This window comes from Sceloporus occidentalis, unplaced genomic scaffold (genome assembly GCF_023333645.1).
Source record: "Sceloporus occidentalis isolate IW3139 unplaced genomic scaffold, rSceOcc1.0.p SCAF_35, whole genome shotgun sequence".
Taxonomy (NCBI): domain Eukaryota; kingdom Metazoa; phylum Chordata; class Lepidosauria; order Squamata; family Phrynosomatidae; genus Sceloporus; species Sceloporus occidentalis.
In genome coordinates this window covers 1676520-1695752 of record NW_028317015.1, presented here as the reverse complement: position 1 = coordinate 1695752, position 19233 = coordinate 1676520, and the positions used below count along the sequence as shown (strand labels likewise).

At 40.1% G+C, this 19233-nt stretch overlaps 1 protein-coding gene across 1 annotated transcript in view; it reads right to left on the bottom strand.

Annotated features, from left to right (window-relative positions):
* Positions 1–19233, bottom strand: part of LOC149297957 (agrin-like) — a 180292-nt gene that overhangs the window by 97369 nt on the left and 63690 nt on the right. The window contains exon 3 of the mRNA XM_089487830.1: positions 10457–10504. Within this exon, the coding sequence (XP_089343956.1) occupies positions 10457–10504 (48 nt within the window). The remainder of the gene's footprint in view (positions 1–10456; positions 10505–19233) is intronic.

Sequence of the window (19233 nt, the reverse complement as noted above, 5' to 3'; positions counted from 1 at the left end):
AGACACGGCAATAACTCATATTGCTTTCAATAGGCAATGTGAGTAAAAATGATATTATATTTCAAATATCTATCATTTGCACAGGAGGGAAATATCTTTCGTTAAGTTCAAACTTTGTGACCCGTCGATTTTTATTTATGGAAGATATTTGAAGGTCAATAACGTATTTTATTAACACAATTGACTTTTTAAAAAAACATTTCTGCTCTCAATATTGGGATGTTTAGTATTGTAGAACACTGTGGCATACTCATTATCAAACAAAGTTGAGGTCCTAGAGGATCTGCCATCCTTGTGTATATATATATATATATATATATATATATATATATATACCGTATTTGCTCGATTATAAGACGACCCTGATTATAAGACGACCCCCCAAAATCTGAATATTAACTTAGGAAAAAAGAAAAAGCCTGAATATAAGACGACCCTAAAGGAAAAAAGTTTTACCAGTAAATGTTAATTCATGTAAACTATTTTTTTTAATAAAAGCTATGATTGAGAAAAATATTTTTTTTGTTTTTATTTCTTGTATTTTCCAGCCTGTCCCCCAGTTACGCACATCTGCCCCCAGGCTTGCCACACCAATATGGCACTGTGGCCCATGATATGCCTTTTAACCCTCTATATGCCACTGTGCCCCATGGTATGCCTTTTGACCCCCTATATGCCACTCTGCCTCCAGAAATGCCTTATACCCCTATATCCCATTCTGGCATTTAGGGGGTTAAAATGCATATTATGGGGCAGAGTGGCATATAGGGAGGTATAAGGCATTTCAGGAGGCAGAGTGGCATTAAGGGAGTTAAAAGGCATTGTATAGAGCACTCTGCCTCCAGAAATGCCTTATACCCCTATATGCCACTCTGGCATTTAGGGGGTTAAAAGGCATATTATGGGGCAGAGTGGCATATAGGGAGGTATAAGGCATTTCAGGAGGCAGAGTGCTCTATTAAATGCCCCCTTAACGCCACTCCAGAAATGCCCTATGCCCCCATTTAACTAACACACACACACACACTCTCTCCCCCCCTCCCCTCCCCTCTCCTCTCTCCTCTCTCCCCTCTCAGCCCTCTCTTACCGGTGCTTCCAGCCGGGGCAGCGGGTTGACGTCGCCTTCTGCTGCAGCCGGAAGGAGGTGGAGTTGGCAGCGGGGGTTTGTATGCGTCCGTCGCGTATACTTTCCCCGGCTGTCAGAGATCAGAGATCTCTGACAGTCGGGGAAGGTCTACGCGACGGACGCAGACAACCCCCGCTGCTAGCCACACCTCCTTCCGGCTGCAGCGGACGTTGTCTACGCGGATCGCGTAGACGTCAACCCGCTGCCCCGGCAATACAGCAGGAAGCACCGGTAAGTGGGGGGGGGGGGTGAGACAGGAGGATCCAGGTCCCCTGCAGCGGTGCGGGGGATCTGGATCTTAGTCTCCTAATCAGACTCTATTTGAGGTCTGATTAGAAGACGACCCCGATTAGAAGACGAGGGGTATTTTTCAGAGCATTTGCTCTGAAAAAAACCTCGTCTTATAATCGAGCAAATACGGTATATATATGTACACACATATACTTACACGTTACTTTTTGTTGTCTATTTATCATTTCACATCTGACGTACAGCTGTCACAAGGTAGTCAACAGACCTCAAGTGAAGAGCTATTTTTATATCTTTCTATATAAAGAACTATTGGATATGTGAATTTCCTACAATCTAAAAGCTAGCAAAAAAAAAAAAGAAAAAGAAACAGTATCCAACACTTTTATTTTGCAAGGGCAGCAGAGCGATAAGGAACCCACTGAAGGATTCAAATCATCTTTTTTCAAAGCAGTAAGCTTTTGAGGCAGACAAAGCATATGCATTATAGCATGTACAGAAAAACTTTCATGCTGATTTCATGAAAGGTATCGCCATCTGTAAAGAAACAGTGCTCCCCGAGATTAATAAGGCTTTTAGAAGTCTGCTCTACAAAGAATTCCAGAAAAAAATGAGATATGTCATGATATCATTTCCAAAGCAGCCTTTCATTCAGAATTACCAAGAGTTTGCAGTTGGTACAGATCTCTCTATCATTTTCTCAGACACCAAAACCATTTTAATTGCAGAAGAATATTGAACAGAAAAGGTTGCTGGATGATGTGACCCAGCACTCTCTCTCACAAGGTCCCCCTAGGAGTAAGAATGAACATTCTGAGTCCATTTCAATCTCCAACATTAGGAAGGCGCCAACAAGTAATTCTTCAAGAACCTCGTCCAGAGCATGCACTAAAAGTGGTTGTGCAAAAGTAACATACAGCTGTATTCCAGCCAGAGGAGGAGATAAGATTATCAACAGAAGATAAAAATAACATTAAAACACAGGTTTCCCAATGCACATATATACTTTAACAGTGCGTGCATTTGCTTAGACCCCGGTGTACAGGAACATCCACAGCTTTCCATATAAATACTTAAAGTTAGAAATTTTCCTGTAAAATGTTCAAAAGCCATCATGGCTCCTTAGAACTGATAATCTGAACAGGGATCTGCTTATTTGCTGTTTATGCCCTTCTTAATTCAGTGGCACATTAATTATAGGAGTATTGTAGTGTTTTTTATTCTACATACTGTGTGTTGACATTACATTTCCCAATGGTATTCTTTCTCTTCCCTTCTGGGCATATGCAGGATTTTTACTACTTTCTATGCTGCATAAATGTTCTTCAAATGTATGATGTAGAGTCTAGGAAAACTTTTGATATGAAATGTATCCATCTAAGTCTCGCTCTTCTTCTACACACTACACCGAATCACACGGAAGAAGTGTTTTCAATGTAGTTTTGTAGTGGTTGTAGCCGAGTACACTTTTACAATTTGGGGTACAGTCAGATAGAATTGTACACTGTGCATTTTCAACAACTGTTAACAAAAATAAGTTTAGACCGGTCATTGGATCAATCCTCCTATCTCCATCTATAATGGAAACAGATTGCTTACTAATAACATACCGGGAAAAATAGTTGCAAAGCAGAAGTCGAGAGTTGGGTAGGCCACACAAAAAAAGAACATTATAAATAAGTGGAATTATTAAGATAATTAAATTCTGTCTGGCTGTTCTGACATTTCTCAGCAGTACTTCGGGAGGGATTAATTACTGGGCTAGTTGTATGATGACAAGCACTATTAATGCTCTACCCAATCTGGGAGGGGCACCCAAGCTGCCATTTCATAAATCAATGTTTTGTCGGAGAAGAGAGAAGTTTTCTAGGCATCTACCTTGTTTGTTTATAAAAGCGGCATTATTCCTAATTAATGAGGCCGTCACACCGGATTGTCAAGCCTTCTGTTTCTGGTGAATATTCTGACACTTTTGGAGATTGGCTGAAATTCACAATGCTTTCGCTTTTGCTCTCTTCAATACTGCAGTGGTATAAGATTATATATATATATATATATACACATATATACCGTAGTTGCTCGATTATAAGACGACCCTGATTATAAGACGACCCCCCCAAAATCTGAATATTAACTTAGGAAAAAAAGAAAAAGCCTGAATATAAGACGACCCTAAACGAAAAAAGTTTTACCAGTAAATGTTAATTCATGTAAACTATTTTTTAAAATAAAAGCTATGATTGAGACAAATATTTTTTTTGTTTTTATTTCCTTGTATTTTTCAACCTGTCCCCCAGTTACGCACATCTGCCCCCAGGCTTGCCACACCAATATGGCACTGTGGCCCATGATATGCCTTTTAACCCTCTATATGCCACTGTGCCCCATGGTATGCCTTTTGACCCCCTATGTGCCACTCTGCCTCCAGAAATGCCTTATACCCCTATATCCCATTCTGGCATTTAGGGGGTTAAAATGCATATTATGGGGCAGAGTGGCATATAGGGAGGTATAAGGCATTCCAGGAGGCAGAGTGGCATTAAGGGAGTTAAAAGGCATTGTATAGAGCACTCTGCCTCCAGAAATGCCTTATACCCCTATATGCCACTCTGGCATTTAGGGGGTTAAAAGGCATATTATGGGGCAGAGTGGCATATAGGGAGGTATAAGGCATTTCAGGAGGCAGAATGCCCCCTTAACGCCACTCTGCCTCATGAAATGCCTTATACCTCCCTATATGCCACTCTGCCCCATAATATGCCTTTTAACCCCCTAAGTGCCAGAGTGGCATATAGGGGTATAAGGCATTCCAGAAATGCCCTATGCCCCCATTTAACACACACACGCACACACACTTACCGGTGCTTCCAATTTCCTGCTGTATTGCCGGGGCAGCGGGTTGACGTCTCCTTCCGCTGCAGCCGGAAGAAGGTGGAGTTGGCAGCGGGGGTTTGTCTGCGTCCGTCGCGGATACCTTCCCCGGCTGTCATAGATCAGAGTTCTCGGAAGTGTGTGTGTGGGGGGGGGGGAGACAGGAGGATCCAGGTCCCCTGCAGCGGTGCGGGGGATCTGGATCTTAGTCTCATAATCAGACCTCTATTTGAGGTCTGATTAGAAGACGACCCCGATTAGAAGACAAGGGGTATTTTTCAGAGCATTTGCTCTGAAAAAAACCTTGTTTTATAATCGAGCAAATACGGTATATATATATATACACATACAAACATACATACATATATAGTACTGTGCAAACGTTTTAGACAGGTTTGAAAAAATACTGTAGAGTAAGAATACTTTTAAAAAGAGACATGTTTATAGATTTAGGGTTTTCTTCTATTCACTCAGTTTGCATGTTGTTAAATGATAACACTAAACTATTAACATGTCTATTTTCAAAAGCCTTCTTGCTTTATGGCATTTTTTTCACATCTGCCTAAAACTTTTGCACATATACAGTATATGGAAATAAGAGTTTTGGGACAGCTATCCATTACATCAACAGGGACTTTGATGACATTGCATTCTGAATACATAGACATTAATATGTAGTTGATCCCCTCTTTGCAGCTAAAACAGTTTCCACTCTTCTGGAAAGCCTTTCCAGAAGATTTTAAAGGGTTTCTGTGGGAATTTTTGCCCATTCATGCTCAGTAGAGCATTTTTGTGAGGTCAGTCACTGATGTTGGACGAAGACCTGGCTCACAATCTCCGTCCCAGTTCATCCCAAAGGTGTTTCATGGGGTTGAGGTCAGAGCGACCGGTCAAGTTCTTCCACACCAAACTCATCCACCCATGTCTTTACGGACCTTGCTTTGTGCTCTGGGGCACAGTCATGCTAGAATAGAAAAGGGTCTTCCCCAAACTGTTCCCAAAAAGTTGGAAGCAGAGCATTGTCCAAAATGTCTTGGTACGTCCCCTTCACCATATCAAGACATTTTGGATAATAGCTGCAAAAGGGGATCAATTACATATTAATGTCTATGTATTTAGGATGCAATGTCATCAAAGTCCGTGTTGGTGCAATGGTCAGGTCTCCCAATACTTTTGTTCATATACTGTATATGTGTGTGCATATGTTTAAATATATGCAGATTTCTTCTTTTTCCCCTAAATCTGGAGCTGGACCCCAATTCACAGAAGTCCAGTAACCGCAGCTCTTACAGTTTTATTGCTGATGCAAAATCTTTGTGTTATTTCATATTGTTAAGGACAGATACATCCCTTTGTGGCTTTTGAAGAATCAAGCTGGCTATTTGATTTCAAGCACCTAAATTAAACGAAACCTACCTGGATCTGCCCAGCCCTGCTCAACACAATTCACCCCCCCCCCGCTGAAAAATAATTAAGAAAACGGATGGGTGCCAGATATATCATAACTTCATATATAATTCTGCGGTTATAGCAGCTTTAAACAAGCATGCAGCTATAAAATTTACATTTGAACGTAGATTATGAAGACTTTCTTGTAGGTGAGGACAGATGAGACAATTCAAAGCATTAAGATGAGCTGCATCAGATAATAGACTAAATGCTGACTTTTAATGCGCACGTGTTTGCCAAATTACCTACTTGTTATTTGACTGGTATGGGCAGCACATTTCATTCTCGCCCAGACTCAATAAAACCTGATAGAAGAAATTAAAAGCTTTGGACGTTAATATTAAGACAGTAGATCACAAAAGGCTGTGTGGTGCTGAGTGTTATTACACACCAAGGGTGTGATTTGGGCTTTTCTGGAAGCGCTGAAATGTGGTCGCAGTAAAAATAGTATTAGTGATGCCCCAATGAAATTAATTTTGTTATCAATGAGTTTATGATGAGATTTAGTTAGGAGCTGCAATACTGTTTGGCAGCTAAGGATAATGTATGCTATCTGATTCCCCAATGTATGCAAATATTCATATCCAGATTTTATGAGTGTCGGTGCCACCATGCATAACAAATGATCCAGAGCTCAGAGGCTGGAGCTGTCATTCGTTTTCTCGAATAGGATGGGGGCATATATTTCGGGTTTAAATGGTAGCTGTGTTGCACCCCTTTTAGCTCCTGCAACTAGACGTGAACCTTAATCCTCAGGCTTGTGGGGGTAAATCCTAGTCAGTTATACGAAAAGAACGCCATGGCTGCGAACTGTCCCAATTTGCCCTAGAAGCTCTTAGCACGGTTGCTAATTACCAAGCTTTCGAGTTTCAAGGAGAATTCATGACCTCATGGAGTGGGTATTTGCTGACATTCCTATGAAGACAGGGGAGGTTTAACACAGAAACAAAGGATCATACAATATGACGGCAAATAAGAACCATCCGGCTCGTCTACTCTTAAACCTCATGCAGTCCATGGTCTTGACTTCTATTTAGGTCATTGTTATATGTATATTCCGTGCATCTTTCAATGCCCTCATAGTCCGGGCTTTAATAAGTCCTTGATAAAAACAATATTGTATTGTTAAATCAAATTCCATAGCTGTTGATGTTTTAGACTATTAAGTAAGAGATGCCAGATAGCCATTTTTAACCCTTAATGGGTTAAATATGTTCAATGTACAACTCAATCAGACTTTGTAAGGGTAGCCTGTGGAACGTTTTGATACCGAGAAGGCGGCAGAAATCCGTATCAATGGAGATTTCAAGCAAAAAAATTCTCTTCATTCTTTTTCTCTTCACTGTTTACGGTCCCGTGATATAAAACTGAGCTGTGAATACTGTCACAGTTCATCTATATCCGCGGTGAAAATCCTGCATTCTTACACTGTCATTAAATACCCACCTGGTCCAAGCAGTAACGCATTTAAGAAAACTTACTTAAATTAAGAACAAGTGTTGAGATTACACACAATTGGATGCTAATGCAAGACAGGTGCTACTTAATGCGTGAACAACCACACAGAACCAATTTAAATAAATCCGTTAATAGAGGCACCTAAATTCCACCTGCTGAGATGTAATTTTAATGCCACACATGCAAACAGCATTTATTTTATATCACGGCTGTTAACCCCTGCCATCCTCAGAGGGTGACATATTTGAATCCCCTATTCTAGGTCACTGTCCCCTGCCCCTCTTCATTCCGCTACATGTTCCCCTATATGTTACAAGGTGTATGTTGACCAGATCGCCCTTTTAACCAGGGATACTTACAATTTTTTTTGTGTGTGAGGGGTCACCATGGTTTTAATGCAACAGAGTACCGTAGTTTGTGTTTTCCATCAGCATTATGTAAAATAATACCACCAATATTCTAGTGACTTGCCTCACTACTAAAATCCATTCTCATTTTTGGGTCCCAATAGTTCATGCTCACAGGTATTAGCAGCAATTCTGGTGCAAAGTGATAAGCGGTGTGGTCTCCAGTAGCAACAAGTCGGATATCCCTGCCGAATGCTCCATTTTCACACTTTGCACTTAAATGCTAGTAGCTGGGCAAGCTGCTGTTGGCTTCAGCCAGGCTTGAACCCAATGGCTTGCATGACCGCAGCTTGTGAAAAGAGAAACACAAGCCTGAACGGAGCCAACTCAAATTCCCAGTATTATGACCCTTGTGAGCACCTGTAGAGATGCTTGCAAGGATTCGTCTTTTGTTGTAGATGGGTCCAGCTGGCCAAGAACTGCTAGAACCACTTTATACATAAGCTTCGGTAGGACATAGAAAGAATTGTAAAACTGACTGCAAAAAGTCAATTATAGGTCACAATTATTTTGATTAATTAATGGAATTATTCAAAAATAATCATGTGATATACCCGCCTTTAGTGAAAAGGATAGATCTGGCAGACAAATACTTGCTTAGTCAGCAATTTTACTGACCACCAGTTTAGAGCAGAGATCAATCACGATGTTGTTTAGTAAACAAACATGCACAGTAGCAAGAATATGTTCCTGTTTTGTCTGTGATAAACTTATTGAGATACAAGTTATCCCATACTTATATTATATACAGAGGCCATTAGGACACTCGATTGTGTGTAGGCTTTTGGGTAAAACACCATTTCTAATCTCATCCTGAACCATCAACACAAACACTTCTAACAAATTGTCCACATATTCAAATAATCCAGGTGTCCTGCACTCTTCATTAACCTGAAAAAACAACTATTAAGAGAACGAACAGTACCAAACATTCGAAATCTGAGATTGCTTTAAACATGCCCAGAACATAGATTATAATACGCGTGGAATAGTAGCTCTGTACCATACCGGCAGCTCTAATAATCAAGATTGCAATGAATTTTCAAACTCATTTAGCAGCAGAGGGAAGCTATAACACTAAGTGATGGAATCCTTTAATTACAAAAGTCGGATGCTACGCAATGATGTTTCCAATAAAGAGGGCTCAGTATGCTTAAAAAATTACTTTTTTTTCTCCAAATATTGTAATTTTCCGCTAATGTATGTTACATGCCCTGTGCATAGCAGTGAGCAAATATATAACGTTATTCACGCTTCATGTGTCAGGCTAAGAAGTGATGGTAAATTTTAATTCAGAGCTAAAAATTCTCATTTAAAGCCTAGTTAGTCAACAAAAAGGGCATTTTGGGGGCATGCATGCAAAATTAGCAGTTTTCTCAATCCTTCATTAAGCGCAGAGAACTAAAATCTGCTCAATGACACATACAGTCATTTTAATTTACCGATTGTTTCATAATTAGAAAAAAAAATAAAACACTGATAGGATAGGACCCGAAGCAACCTGAAATAGAAAACTCTAGTCTGTCTTGTACATTTTTATTAATCACTATATTTTTTTTAGAATGATAAGTTGTGGGAATTTCTTTTCTGTTGTGGTGATACATTTTACACGTTGCATGTTCCACGCTATCCTGAATAAAACATTGTTTGGCTTTCAAAACAACTGGTGGCTCCTGTGCCACTAATTAGCTTGGACATGTTGAAAAGAAATGCTTTAGTCTAATAATTTATGGATGTCTTAAGAACACTTGTGTAGATAATTGGGTGTCTTGAAGCAGTATGTAGACATATGGAAGGCATAAATATGGTTCTTGCAAGAACCAACTGAACCCACATACAGAAATCAAGGGTTCCTTCTACTGCAGTAAGAGATAGCAGTGTTCACTCTGGGCAGGGACATATTGTCCCTTTAAACCTATATTGAGATCATTGATGCACTTTATGTTTATTTCAAGAGCTGTGGCACAGATATTTTTCTTATCCCCATCCACCACAAAGGAGGTGCTCGGCAGAATTTTTAGGTGTTATATTTTAGTTCAGAAAATCACGTAAAATATTTCTTTCCCTAAAAACGTTAAAACCTGGAATGAGATTTGTCAGCACTAGCAGAAACAATAACAATACAGACTTCAAATTATCCCAAAAAGCCGGAATCGTAATATCTCTCGGGGGAGCATCTGAGTATACAAGCAAAATAAAGTCAGAGACAGCCACTAGGGAGCGTCTATAAACAAGCTGACTGTACTCAACCTATCGCTGCTCTAAAAAAAGCATTAGCTAATTCAGAGGGGATACATCATTTACTATGAGTTTACCTCGAATAATTGGCAGAATCCACCACTAATGCTACCCCCAGGTGATCCAAACCATCAAAAGTCATTCATGTTTTGGGTGAGACTTTAATTCTGCCTAAAGAATATATACATCACTACTTCTGCTTACGAACATGCATCGAACAGATTGAAACATGATAGTGACTGCTCAGAGTCATTTTTCATGTTCTAGGGCGAGTGAAAGAAATGAAATAAAAGCCTCAGGAAGAACTGGAAAGATTCTCTTGATACAAGTGGCAAGAAGGCAAAGAGTAACGGAATCTAGAATGTTTACCTTTTAAAGAGGAAAAAAAAAGCAATAAATCAATAAAGACTCATCAAATTTAAGGCAGCTAACTTGTTGCCCATATCTGTCCCCCTAGGCTTATAATACAGTAAGGCAAACTCATCAATCATCCAACCATCTGGTGGACCCTTCGCACCAATGCTGTAATGGAATTAAATTAGCATGGAACATTTATCTTCTCAAGATCTTGAGTGCAGTCATGTCTCGTATATATATATGCCATATGAAGGCATTTTTAACAACCCCTGAAACACTGAGTTTTCCCCATTGTACTTACCATCCTGTAGGGTTGGCTGTGGGCTTGGGAAATGGCTGCCAGGTTTATCTGAAAAAAATAACAAATAAAAATAGTATTAGAGCAGGTTTCTGGTTAATATGCTAGAACAAAGGATGCAACCAACAGTATAAGCTCACTACATTTTCATAATATCCCTCAACACTAAGAATTAGAACCACTGTGCCTACTATTTAAATTAAAGAAAACCCCATGAAGTTGTTGGTTCATGCTTCAGAAAAGTGCTTAGTGTTGCCAGCTACTTAAAGAAGAATTAGATTGGAACTCTATCCCACCTCTCCAAGGAATGCCTCTGTACACATACCAGGGTCCATCCTGCGGACGGCCGCTCAGTGTACCCATTTGTTACACATTCTTTTCTGCATTCTCTGCTTGTAAAGGCACATGTTGGATATCCTAAATTTAAGTCCCTAAGTACTATGTGAGTGCTACTAAACATGGAGCAAGGGTGCAGAAATGCCAAACTCAAGGAGCCAACAGTAGGTCAATATCCATGTACGTTTACTATTGTATAAAGCAATATCTCTCCCACATACACACGCAATTTACACAATCTGGCCTGAGTAGCAATACTATCAAAATCATTATTGCGTTAACCATTTGGGGGCCCAACATTTGTACAATGCTTGTAGGCTCAGGAAGAGATTTAGTAGCAAAAGGTTAATATTCAGTTCTGCCGAAGACGTATGGGACTATCCTAAGGAAGTTTACAAGATTGTGCAACAAAAGAAATCATGCCTTGCTTAAGAAATAAAAAAAAAAGTTTTCAAATGACTCCATGTTACTCTCAGGACCACAATTTGGTTCAGGAACGCCTTATGCTAAGAAAATACTACCCTACCACAGCAAAATAACCCAGCGTGAGTGGTGTTACCATGAGTACTACTTAATATGAGCCAGTACACGCAAGAGACGGCCGGCAAAGTCTATGCTCGGTAAAGCAAAGAAATAAAAAACAGCTTTTCCAACCATTCCATTTTTCATTAAAACCTTTGTTAATGCTAACTGAACTACGCTCTACCCCACTGTGAAAAAAATGGAAACATTACGACAGGCTGCTGCTTTAATCAGTTTTACTTAGACATATCCCGTTTATGGCAGCGGAGAAAAACATTTGCATATTATGAGAATTTATAGGCATACAAGCCTGCAAATATTATTGGTTATAAAGAGACATGTTTAAAGCTGCTATCGGAGGAGAGGGGAGTTGATCTAGGCTGGGTGCCAGCGCACCGTCATCCTTGTATTATTAATAGTTGCATTTTTAAAGGAAAAAAGGTCACTATAATTTCTTAAAGGTATTAGCATGTTATAAAAAGTTTGGGAATCTAAGATTTCATAAACGTAGATAAATCTATTTAAGAGCCGTAATATCCCAAATATTAGTTTTTTTATGATGCAAAGACATAAATATGTTAATTCTAAGCCTTAAAAATAAAGCATTTCTTAATCAGGAATCAGTGGTTCTTCTGGTTTCACTTTGGTGAGGCTGCAGTAAACGAATATAATATATGCTATATGCTTACTTCATTCACAGAAATGAGAAGAAATGGTGGAATCGTTATTAATGTACTTGGCTCCTGGGTAATGGTGAAAACGTGAATTTACGTAGCTCATGAAAATGATTCTATTGAAATATGGGCTTTTGTCATTGAGTCTGACAATTATTTTTCAAACTAAATGAAACACAAAAAGATTGGATTTCTGCAGTGCTTACAGCTAATGCTAAAACTTTTGACTGAAACATCTACATTTTTAAGAGTTCTATATAAAGAAACAGTGATTATAGGAATTGCCTGTCAACAGAATCAAGCTTCTTCTTGAGATGTTTAGTGTGGATCCATATACACTTTAAATGGGCTCGTAGAGATCTGTCCCTCACAGATTAAAGGTCTATCTCGGCAGCGAGAGGGCAAACGATCATTCAATTAATTGAATACCTCCAAGATCTTTTGCCACGTTGGGCTCGGAAAAAAACTAGGTCAGTAAACCATGAGGAAGCACCTCCCATGTAGAACCTCAAATCCCACCACAGAAAAAAACCTATGGTTATGAGAAGCAAGCATCTATACACACAAATCACTTCCAGCAAGCAGCTTATGAATGAACATTGAAATCTCTGACCCTGGTGTATTGTCCACACTAAATCCCTGACGTACGTCTACTATACAATGCTTAGCATCTAAACAGAGGGGTAAAAGGGCTCTTGAACTGGCCACACCTACAGTTATTGAGGAAAAGAAGGACGGCAAATCCGAGCGTGGAGGTGGCAAGCAGGATCAGGCATATGTTACAAGGGATCATAAAATAGCGTACAACCAGGGAGACTTTATGATGATAAATTCGGTCCCGCTCAACGGCTGGAGCAGGGTAGTGGCAGCCAGTCATGGCAAAAGCGTTGCGAGGTCCGTCTATATTCTCCACAAACCAGCTTTATATTCCATCCAGATTATTTATTGACAATGAGGGTGGAGAGGGCATCTAAAACCCCTTCTGTGGTCACAAAGTTATTTCTCTTGCAGTTAGGACACCATAGTATACTCAGACCAAGCCAGCGTGAGTAAGGCCACCTGTGATCAAGAGGAGTGCTTTTGTAGCGTGTTTGTAGAGTCCAAAGTACAGGGGATTCACAAACTCATGCAGCCCATTCCACAGAACACTGTACATCCAAATTAGCGCTGGATATCCAGGCAATGCCACATTCCGTAAAGATCCTCGGAATCAGTAAGGATACATGGTAACAAAGATGAATAAGCCCATATTCCCTTCAAATGCCAAGGGAAGTCCTGTTGTAAAATTCATTATGCTCCTTAAATGCTTTATACTAAAACCCAAATGGGGCAGACACCAGAAATAATAGGAAAATGTTAGGAACCTCAAGCTCAGGTTGTGGTAGTCAGATTTTTCTTTGTTCTCTTAAATATAACAGCACCTGCATTAAGGCTTAAACGTCCCACATGCCAAGATGCCAGAGATCATTAAAAGCTTTTGTTATGATTAAAGTTCTTTGCTGGTCCTTCTTATGCTTCCTAACCGACTTCCTATTACTTTGTCTTCAGCAATACACAAAAGTAGCATCCAGAGGTATATACTTTTACATTCCGCTCAGTGCCCCTGCTTTCCTCTTCTCCTTACACAGGCAGAGCTGTCCACCCCCTCTATCGGTATCACCCCCTCTTCTTTTTTTAACACCAGCAGATCCAGTTCCGTCACTGCGTTCTTCAGTGGTCTTCCCAGGCAGCTTAACAACCACCACAGAATTCAACCTTCATAGGGTGAAGAGGAAGTTCAGACTCCAGGCGCTCATCAAAAGCAGGTCCTTATATAGAACGCTCACCCATTCATCAGATAGCCAGACACAGAAAATATAGGCAGAAATGCTATGAGGAGCAATCTGTAGTAGGGGGAGGGTTGGCAGATAGCTGGAGTCTCTTCAGGGTCTCGTATGACCGAGCCCAAAGCAAGCCCACGAACGGCACTCGGATGTGAACACACAGGCAAGTTTGCGTGAAGGTAAATAGTCTCACCTGCAGTGCTACCTCACCGTCATCTGGATGCTTCCATACTACCGTACGTCTTCACACTTTAAGTTCCCTTGAAAATTCACTTAATCCCTATTATAAAAAACGGAAGAAGTTTCCCAAAATTCCAAAAGAGCAACTGGATTTCTGTAGGCTGACAGGTCCACTTGTGTCTCGCTCCAGTACCGATCGTGTTCTGGGACTCCGTATTCTGGAAAGAAGCTCTTACCCCCTGCTTGTCAGAGTGTTCCTTCTCCGTCCGATAGTAAGATGTAGAAGACAGAAGCAAAAGAGAGTCTGACAGGCGGCTACAGACAAAGAATAAATGCTTTGGGGAATTCTCTTCGCAACCTCCTCAGGGTCCTTGCATGTGCACACAAAAGCAAAGGAGGGGAGGGGGCTGAGCAGCTATGTGACAGGGGCGGGGGGCCACCGCTTCACCAGCACGCTCACACACCGCGCTCCAGCCACGCCGGCATGAGAGCGTGTACCATGCAAATATAGCGAGCTCCGAACACCGGCATCCGCACGCAACTTCAACTCACCAGAACATTTGTTTTTCACACTAACAATCGTTTACCGTCTCGAAATGCTGCAAGCCAGTGGGCTCTTAGTATCCGTGTCAGCGTAGTTCCTGTGTCTATATTAGAATTCATCGCAAAGACTTAATCATTCCATCAGACCGCGATTGCTGGATCTCTTATAAGAGGAAGAGCACAGTGCAACCCATCACGAAAATCAATATTATTATTATCATTGTCTAGCAAATTTTGCTATTGTAACAAGTAACAAAGGAGGCAGAACAGATGGGCTAAACATTGTTAAATGACCCACACAATGCTTTTTTCTTTCTCTCACTTTTCCAATACCCCTCCGCTAGATTTGTTTATGTGATCTATCAGAATCCACTGATATTAATAACCTTCAATTTATGCAGAGGTCCAAAATCCTGGCTTTTCAAGGTTGCATTTATTTTAGCAGTCGACAAGGAATATATCTTTTAACTTGAAGTTTATTTAGTTTATGAAATTCTAATTATGGTATCAAACAAGAAGACAGAACATATGTTATAGCATCAGCTACCCTGGTCCCCAAGGAGAATAACGATATTAACAAGCAAATAAACACCAGTATCAATGACATTCAGGGTGGCTCCACGTGTTTATGGATCTATCTCAGGCTACCGGTATATAGACTATAGTAGGACATGGACTTTTCCACCCATATACTGGAATATCCTGGCAGATGCCCCATACTAAGATGTATAGTGTCCAGAGTGCTTGTCTGAGCCGTATACATATGCAAGTTAAAAGTAAAGATAAATAGAACATAACTTAGCAAGATAAAGAAATATCTCCATGTTTCTCCAAATGGATTTCCAGAAACAAATCCTGTGCTCCTATACATACACTCATACAAACCTTGTATGAGTGTTAAGAAGAGCTGAATCTAGCTCTCTTATCTGTAGAATTTCTACTGCGAAAGAATATGATAGACCCTGGCAATTTGTCCATTCACGTATTGGGGCAAAACCCTGGGACTTAGGGTATATATTTATAAAGACCTTTTAGTCGGTAATTCCCTGGATGGAAAATGCCACACACAACCCGTCTGGCTTCTATCTATACATACAAGCATATTACCACACTAACCATATTACCAACGACAAAAGGTACGGGTAAGATATTGTAAATTAGAGACAATAACTTCCCCGACCCCTGTCAGACATAAATACGCATCAGTATAAACTTTACCCAAACAGAAAGTCTACATCTGCCCCGCATAAGTAAATTTCATAATCCAATCTATAAACCGTGCGAGAAAATTGCTAGCAAATCTAATGCTCGGACTCTTGGAGACTTTACAAACCAAACTTCATGAATATAAACATTGCCTTTTTAATTCGCTTTTCACTTTCACAAATAGAACACGTTCACCTAAATAAGAGACTGACCTAACGAAATCCCAAAGAAGGCATTTCCAGTAACACGCACCATTTTGTCTCTTGATCCGTACATTTACAATGAATTCTTCTAGCGTAGTCTATAAGTGAGATATTATGTTTTACCCACTAATAAAGCATGTTCTATGGTTCTCACATATATATTTTAGGAATATTTTGTCTACAGCAAGGTGTAGGACAATATTAATTACCAGCCATGCAGTACCTGTAATTCCAATAGTAAATATGTAATTATGGCCTCTGGAAATACCACCGATAGGTTCTAGTACATCTTTAATGATGTATAAAAGGCACGCTAATCGTTAAGTTAATGGCTTCATCCAATCTGCATGTTTTCATGCCAGGATAGCAAAGAATCGGCGTGTCATATGGAAAACCTAATTCTTCGCTTGTTGAGGTCTGAAGGAAGCGATGGAGAGGAGACAACAGCAGCACCAGGGAACTCATTACTACTCATCTGTAAGCATGAATCCAGAGGCACGCACCCTTTCATATCCAGTGCTGCTGTCAAAACTGAGCGCTCCAAGGCGGGAGGATATAGATAACTTCCACCAACAGAGTGCGGAGGTTATTATACTTGAAAAAAGGTTTCTTACGCGCGCCTCCTGTTAATTCGGTATTTGCAGGTCTCCGTATCACTGCTATCATAGTACGGAAACACAGGGTACAGACAGTAACAACAAACCCACTTGATATTACATTCTCAAAGCAAAAAGGATTTGTGGAAACGTCATTTTTCCAGGAGGCAGGAGGGTGAATAGATGAGCTCATGCGTGTAAAATGACATATCTACACACGGACGCAGAGATAGAGAAACATGTATAGCATGTACCGTAATTATTGGAGTATTTGGTGGATTACATTTCTCTAAACCAAACATTGACCAAGTCTGGCCCACCGATAAATGATTCGGTAGAAATATTTAACTAGTCAAGTGAGGAGAGGTTCCAGTCCAACTGGTATCCTCAATACAGAAAAGGGCTGTTTCTTTCACTACTCACAGATGAACACCAATGTATTTCCCAGACACATCCTATTGATTGTTATTCCCATAAATAAATCCGAGGAGAGAGAAAGAGAGCTCACGTGACTGCTAGGTTTTCCCCAGAGTGACTGCCACTTACAATCTTTTCTTATTGATGTTTATGCAAACTGGGTTTACAGCACAAATATATGTAAGCACACGGTGGGGTAATGTATTAAACACGCATACATTGCCGTTCAAGTCATCGATGCGTTCATACTATCTCTGCAGACTATGAAGCAGCTCCATTGTCTGTTGGTTGCAAGACACATATAATAAAGAATTCTCAGTGTATTCCACCCGGACAGCCTGCTAGATTGAGGTCAATGGGACCGCGCTCTTCACGGGATCAAAGAATATTAAAACGCGGCCATTAAGAGTGGCAGAAGGATACGGAAAGGGTTAAGACGATTCAGTTTTAACAGTAGCTTTCAAGTCGAGAGCAAATCTCACAGACTCAAGTCACATAGGAGCTGCTGATCAGCTGTCTGACAGTAATAACTTGTGCCAGAATTGATAGATAAGGGGAGAAAAAAGAGGTGTGAGTGAAATTTTGGTGCCTGAGAGAAGAAAGTGTTGATAACTGAAGTTCTTTATCAAGACGCAGGACACGTAGCGCGTGGGCTTTAATATGCTTTAGCTCCCGTTTGCCGACTCCAAGCATGACCTGGAATGTCCTCGCCTCTTAATGCAAGGAAGGGTCCCAACGCAACAGTCGCACAACCAGGTGACTTCCAGACGGAACCCACAAGTTTGCCACATTATTTGGTAGTAGAAGTCTTAAATAACTTTAATTAATCATCGTTCAAAGGGTTGAATAAAAAGGTTCTAATAAACGTCTTAGAAGTGTTAGAGGCGTGCAGCAAGTTCACTTCTTTAGTGTCACTCCTCTACCACCCGTACAAAATACACCAAAAAAGGAAGAAAGCTAAAAATACATTATACAATATTACTAGCAACAGAAAGCTTCGGGTTTAAAACCCCGAAATGTGGTGCGGAAAAGGGAAAATCTGTAGCTACACATTTATGTAGTATAGTAGGTATTATACACGCGGTTTCATCTGTTTCCATAATGGGGGGGGGTTCGCGTTTATATCCTTGCAATACAGATCATATGTAGGGCTAGCTGGAATTATGTAAACCAGAAGCAAAAGGAACCATTGTAGGATCCAGCTTTAATGTTTTTTGGGTCACAAAGTGGTGAAACATTCAAAGAAATTGTTGCCCTCAAATAAATTGTTTACGTGTTATATCCTGAATGCATACAAGAGTGGGTTGTGTTGAGTTTTTGCTTGTACAGATTTGATTCACTCCAACAAGATTTCGAACACAGTATGTGCTACGAATCGACGCAACAGGCGATGCTATTTGAGCCGTGTTTACCCGTATTCCGGGATTTGCATGTAAAACAGAATTTATCTTCAGTGTTAAAAAAAAAAATTTTCAGAAAAAAAACGTATAAAGTTGATTCTCCTAAGACAAATTCACAATCATGGCAGAAGCCGTGTGATTTAACAATATCGTGAGTGCCTCTTAGTGGTTCAGTTATGTTCTGCAAGAATGGTACGAAAACTACATAGAATATGATACGGAAAATGTGTAAAGTCACTATGACCAGGATAACTGACTGCATCTGCAGGATACTGTTATACTATAGATGTTAAATGGCACCGGCATCTAAACTACATGCTCATTGTATATATATATATATATATATATATATATACAATGTCAAAAAAACAGAGTATTGCAGAGTATGCGGTGATACCTTTTTTTATTGGACTAGCATAATATTTAATAAAAAATATTTTTTTACATTGTGTCTATTGGACTAATACGGCTTAACCCATCTACATTATTATATACATGCACACACACAACGTATATATTCATGCTTATTTGGTGCTTCAGCGATATGGCTTAATAATATCTATCTTCCTTGTCACGCTGCATGCTCCTAAGGGAATATCTTTCTGGGGGTCTTGGCTCGGTCTACGGCTCTTTCTCCTAATATAAATTTCTTTGCACCAGCTGAGCCCCTGTCCATGTTTTAGGCTATTAGTTTTGTCACTAAGTGCATTTATTCTGTGTGGCCTGATTACCTCATAGGCATCGATGTCCGTGTCACTACACAAGCATTGAACAAGCCCTCTACAATATGTTCTAATTATGGTGTAAGTGCGATGAGACAATAGGAGATAATACAGGGGAGCTCTTCCTTCTCGTAATTAAGGGGGGGGGCTTACAATTT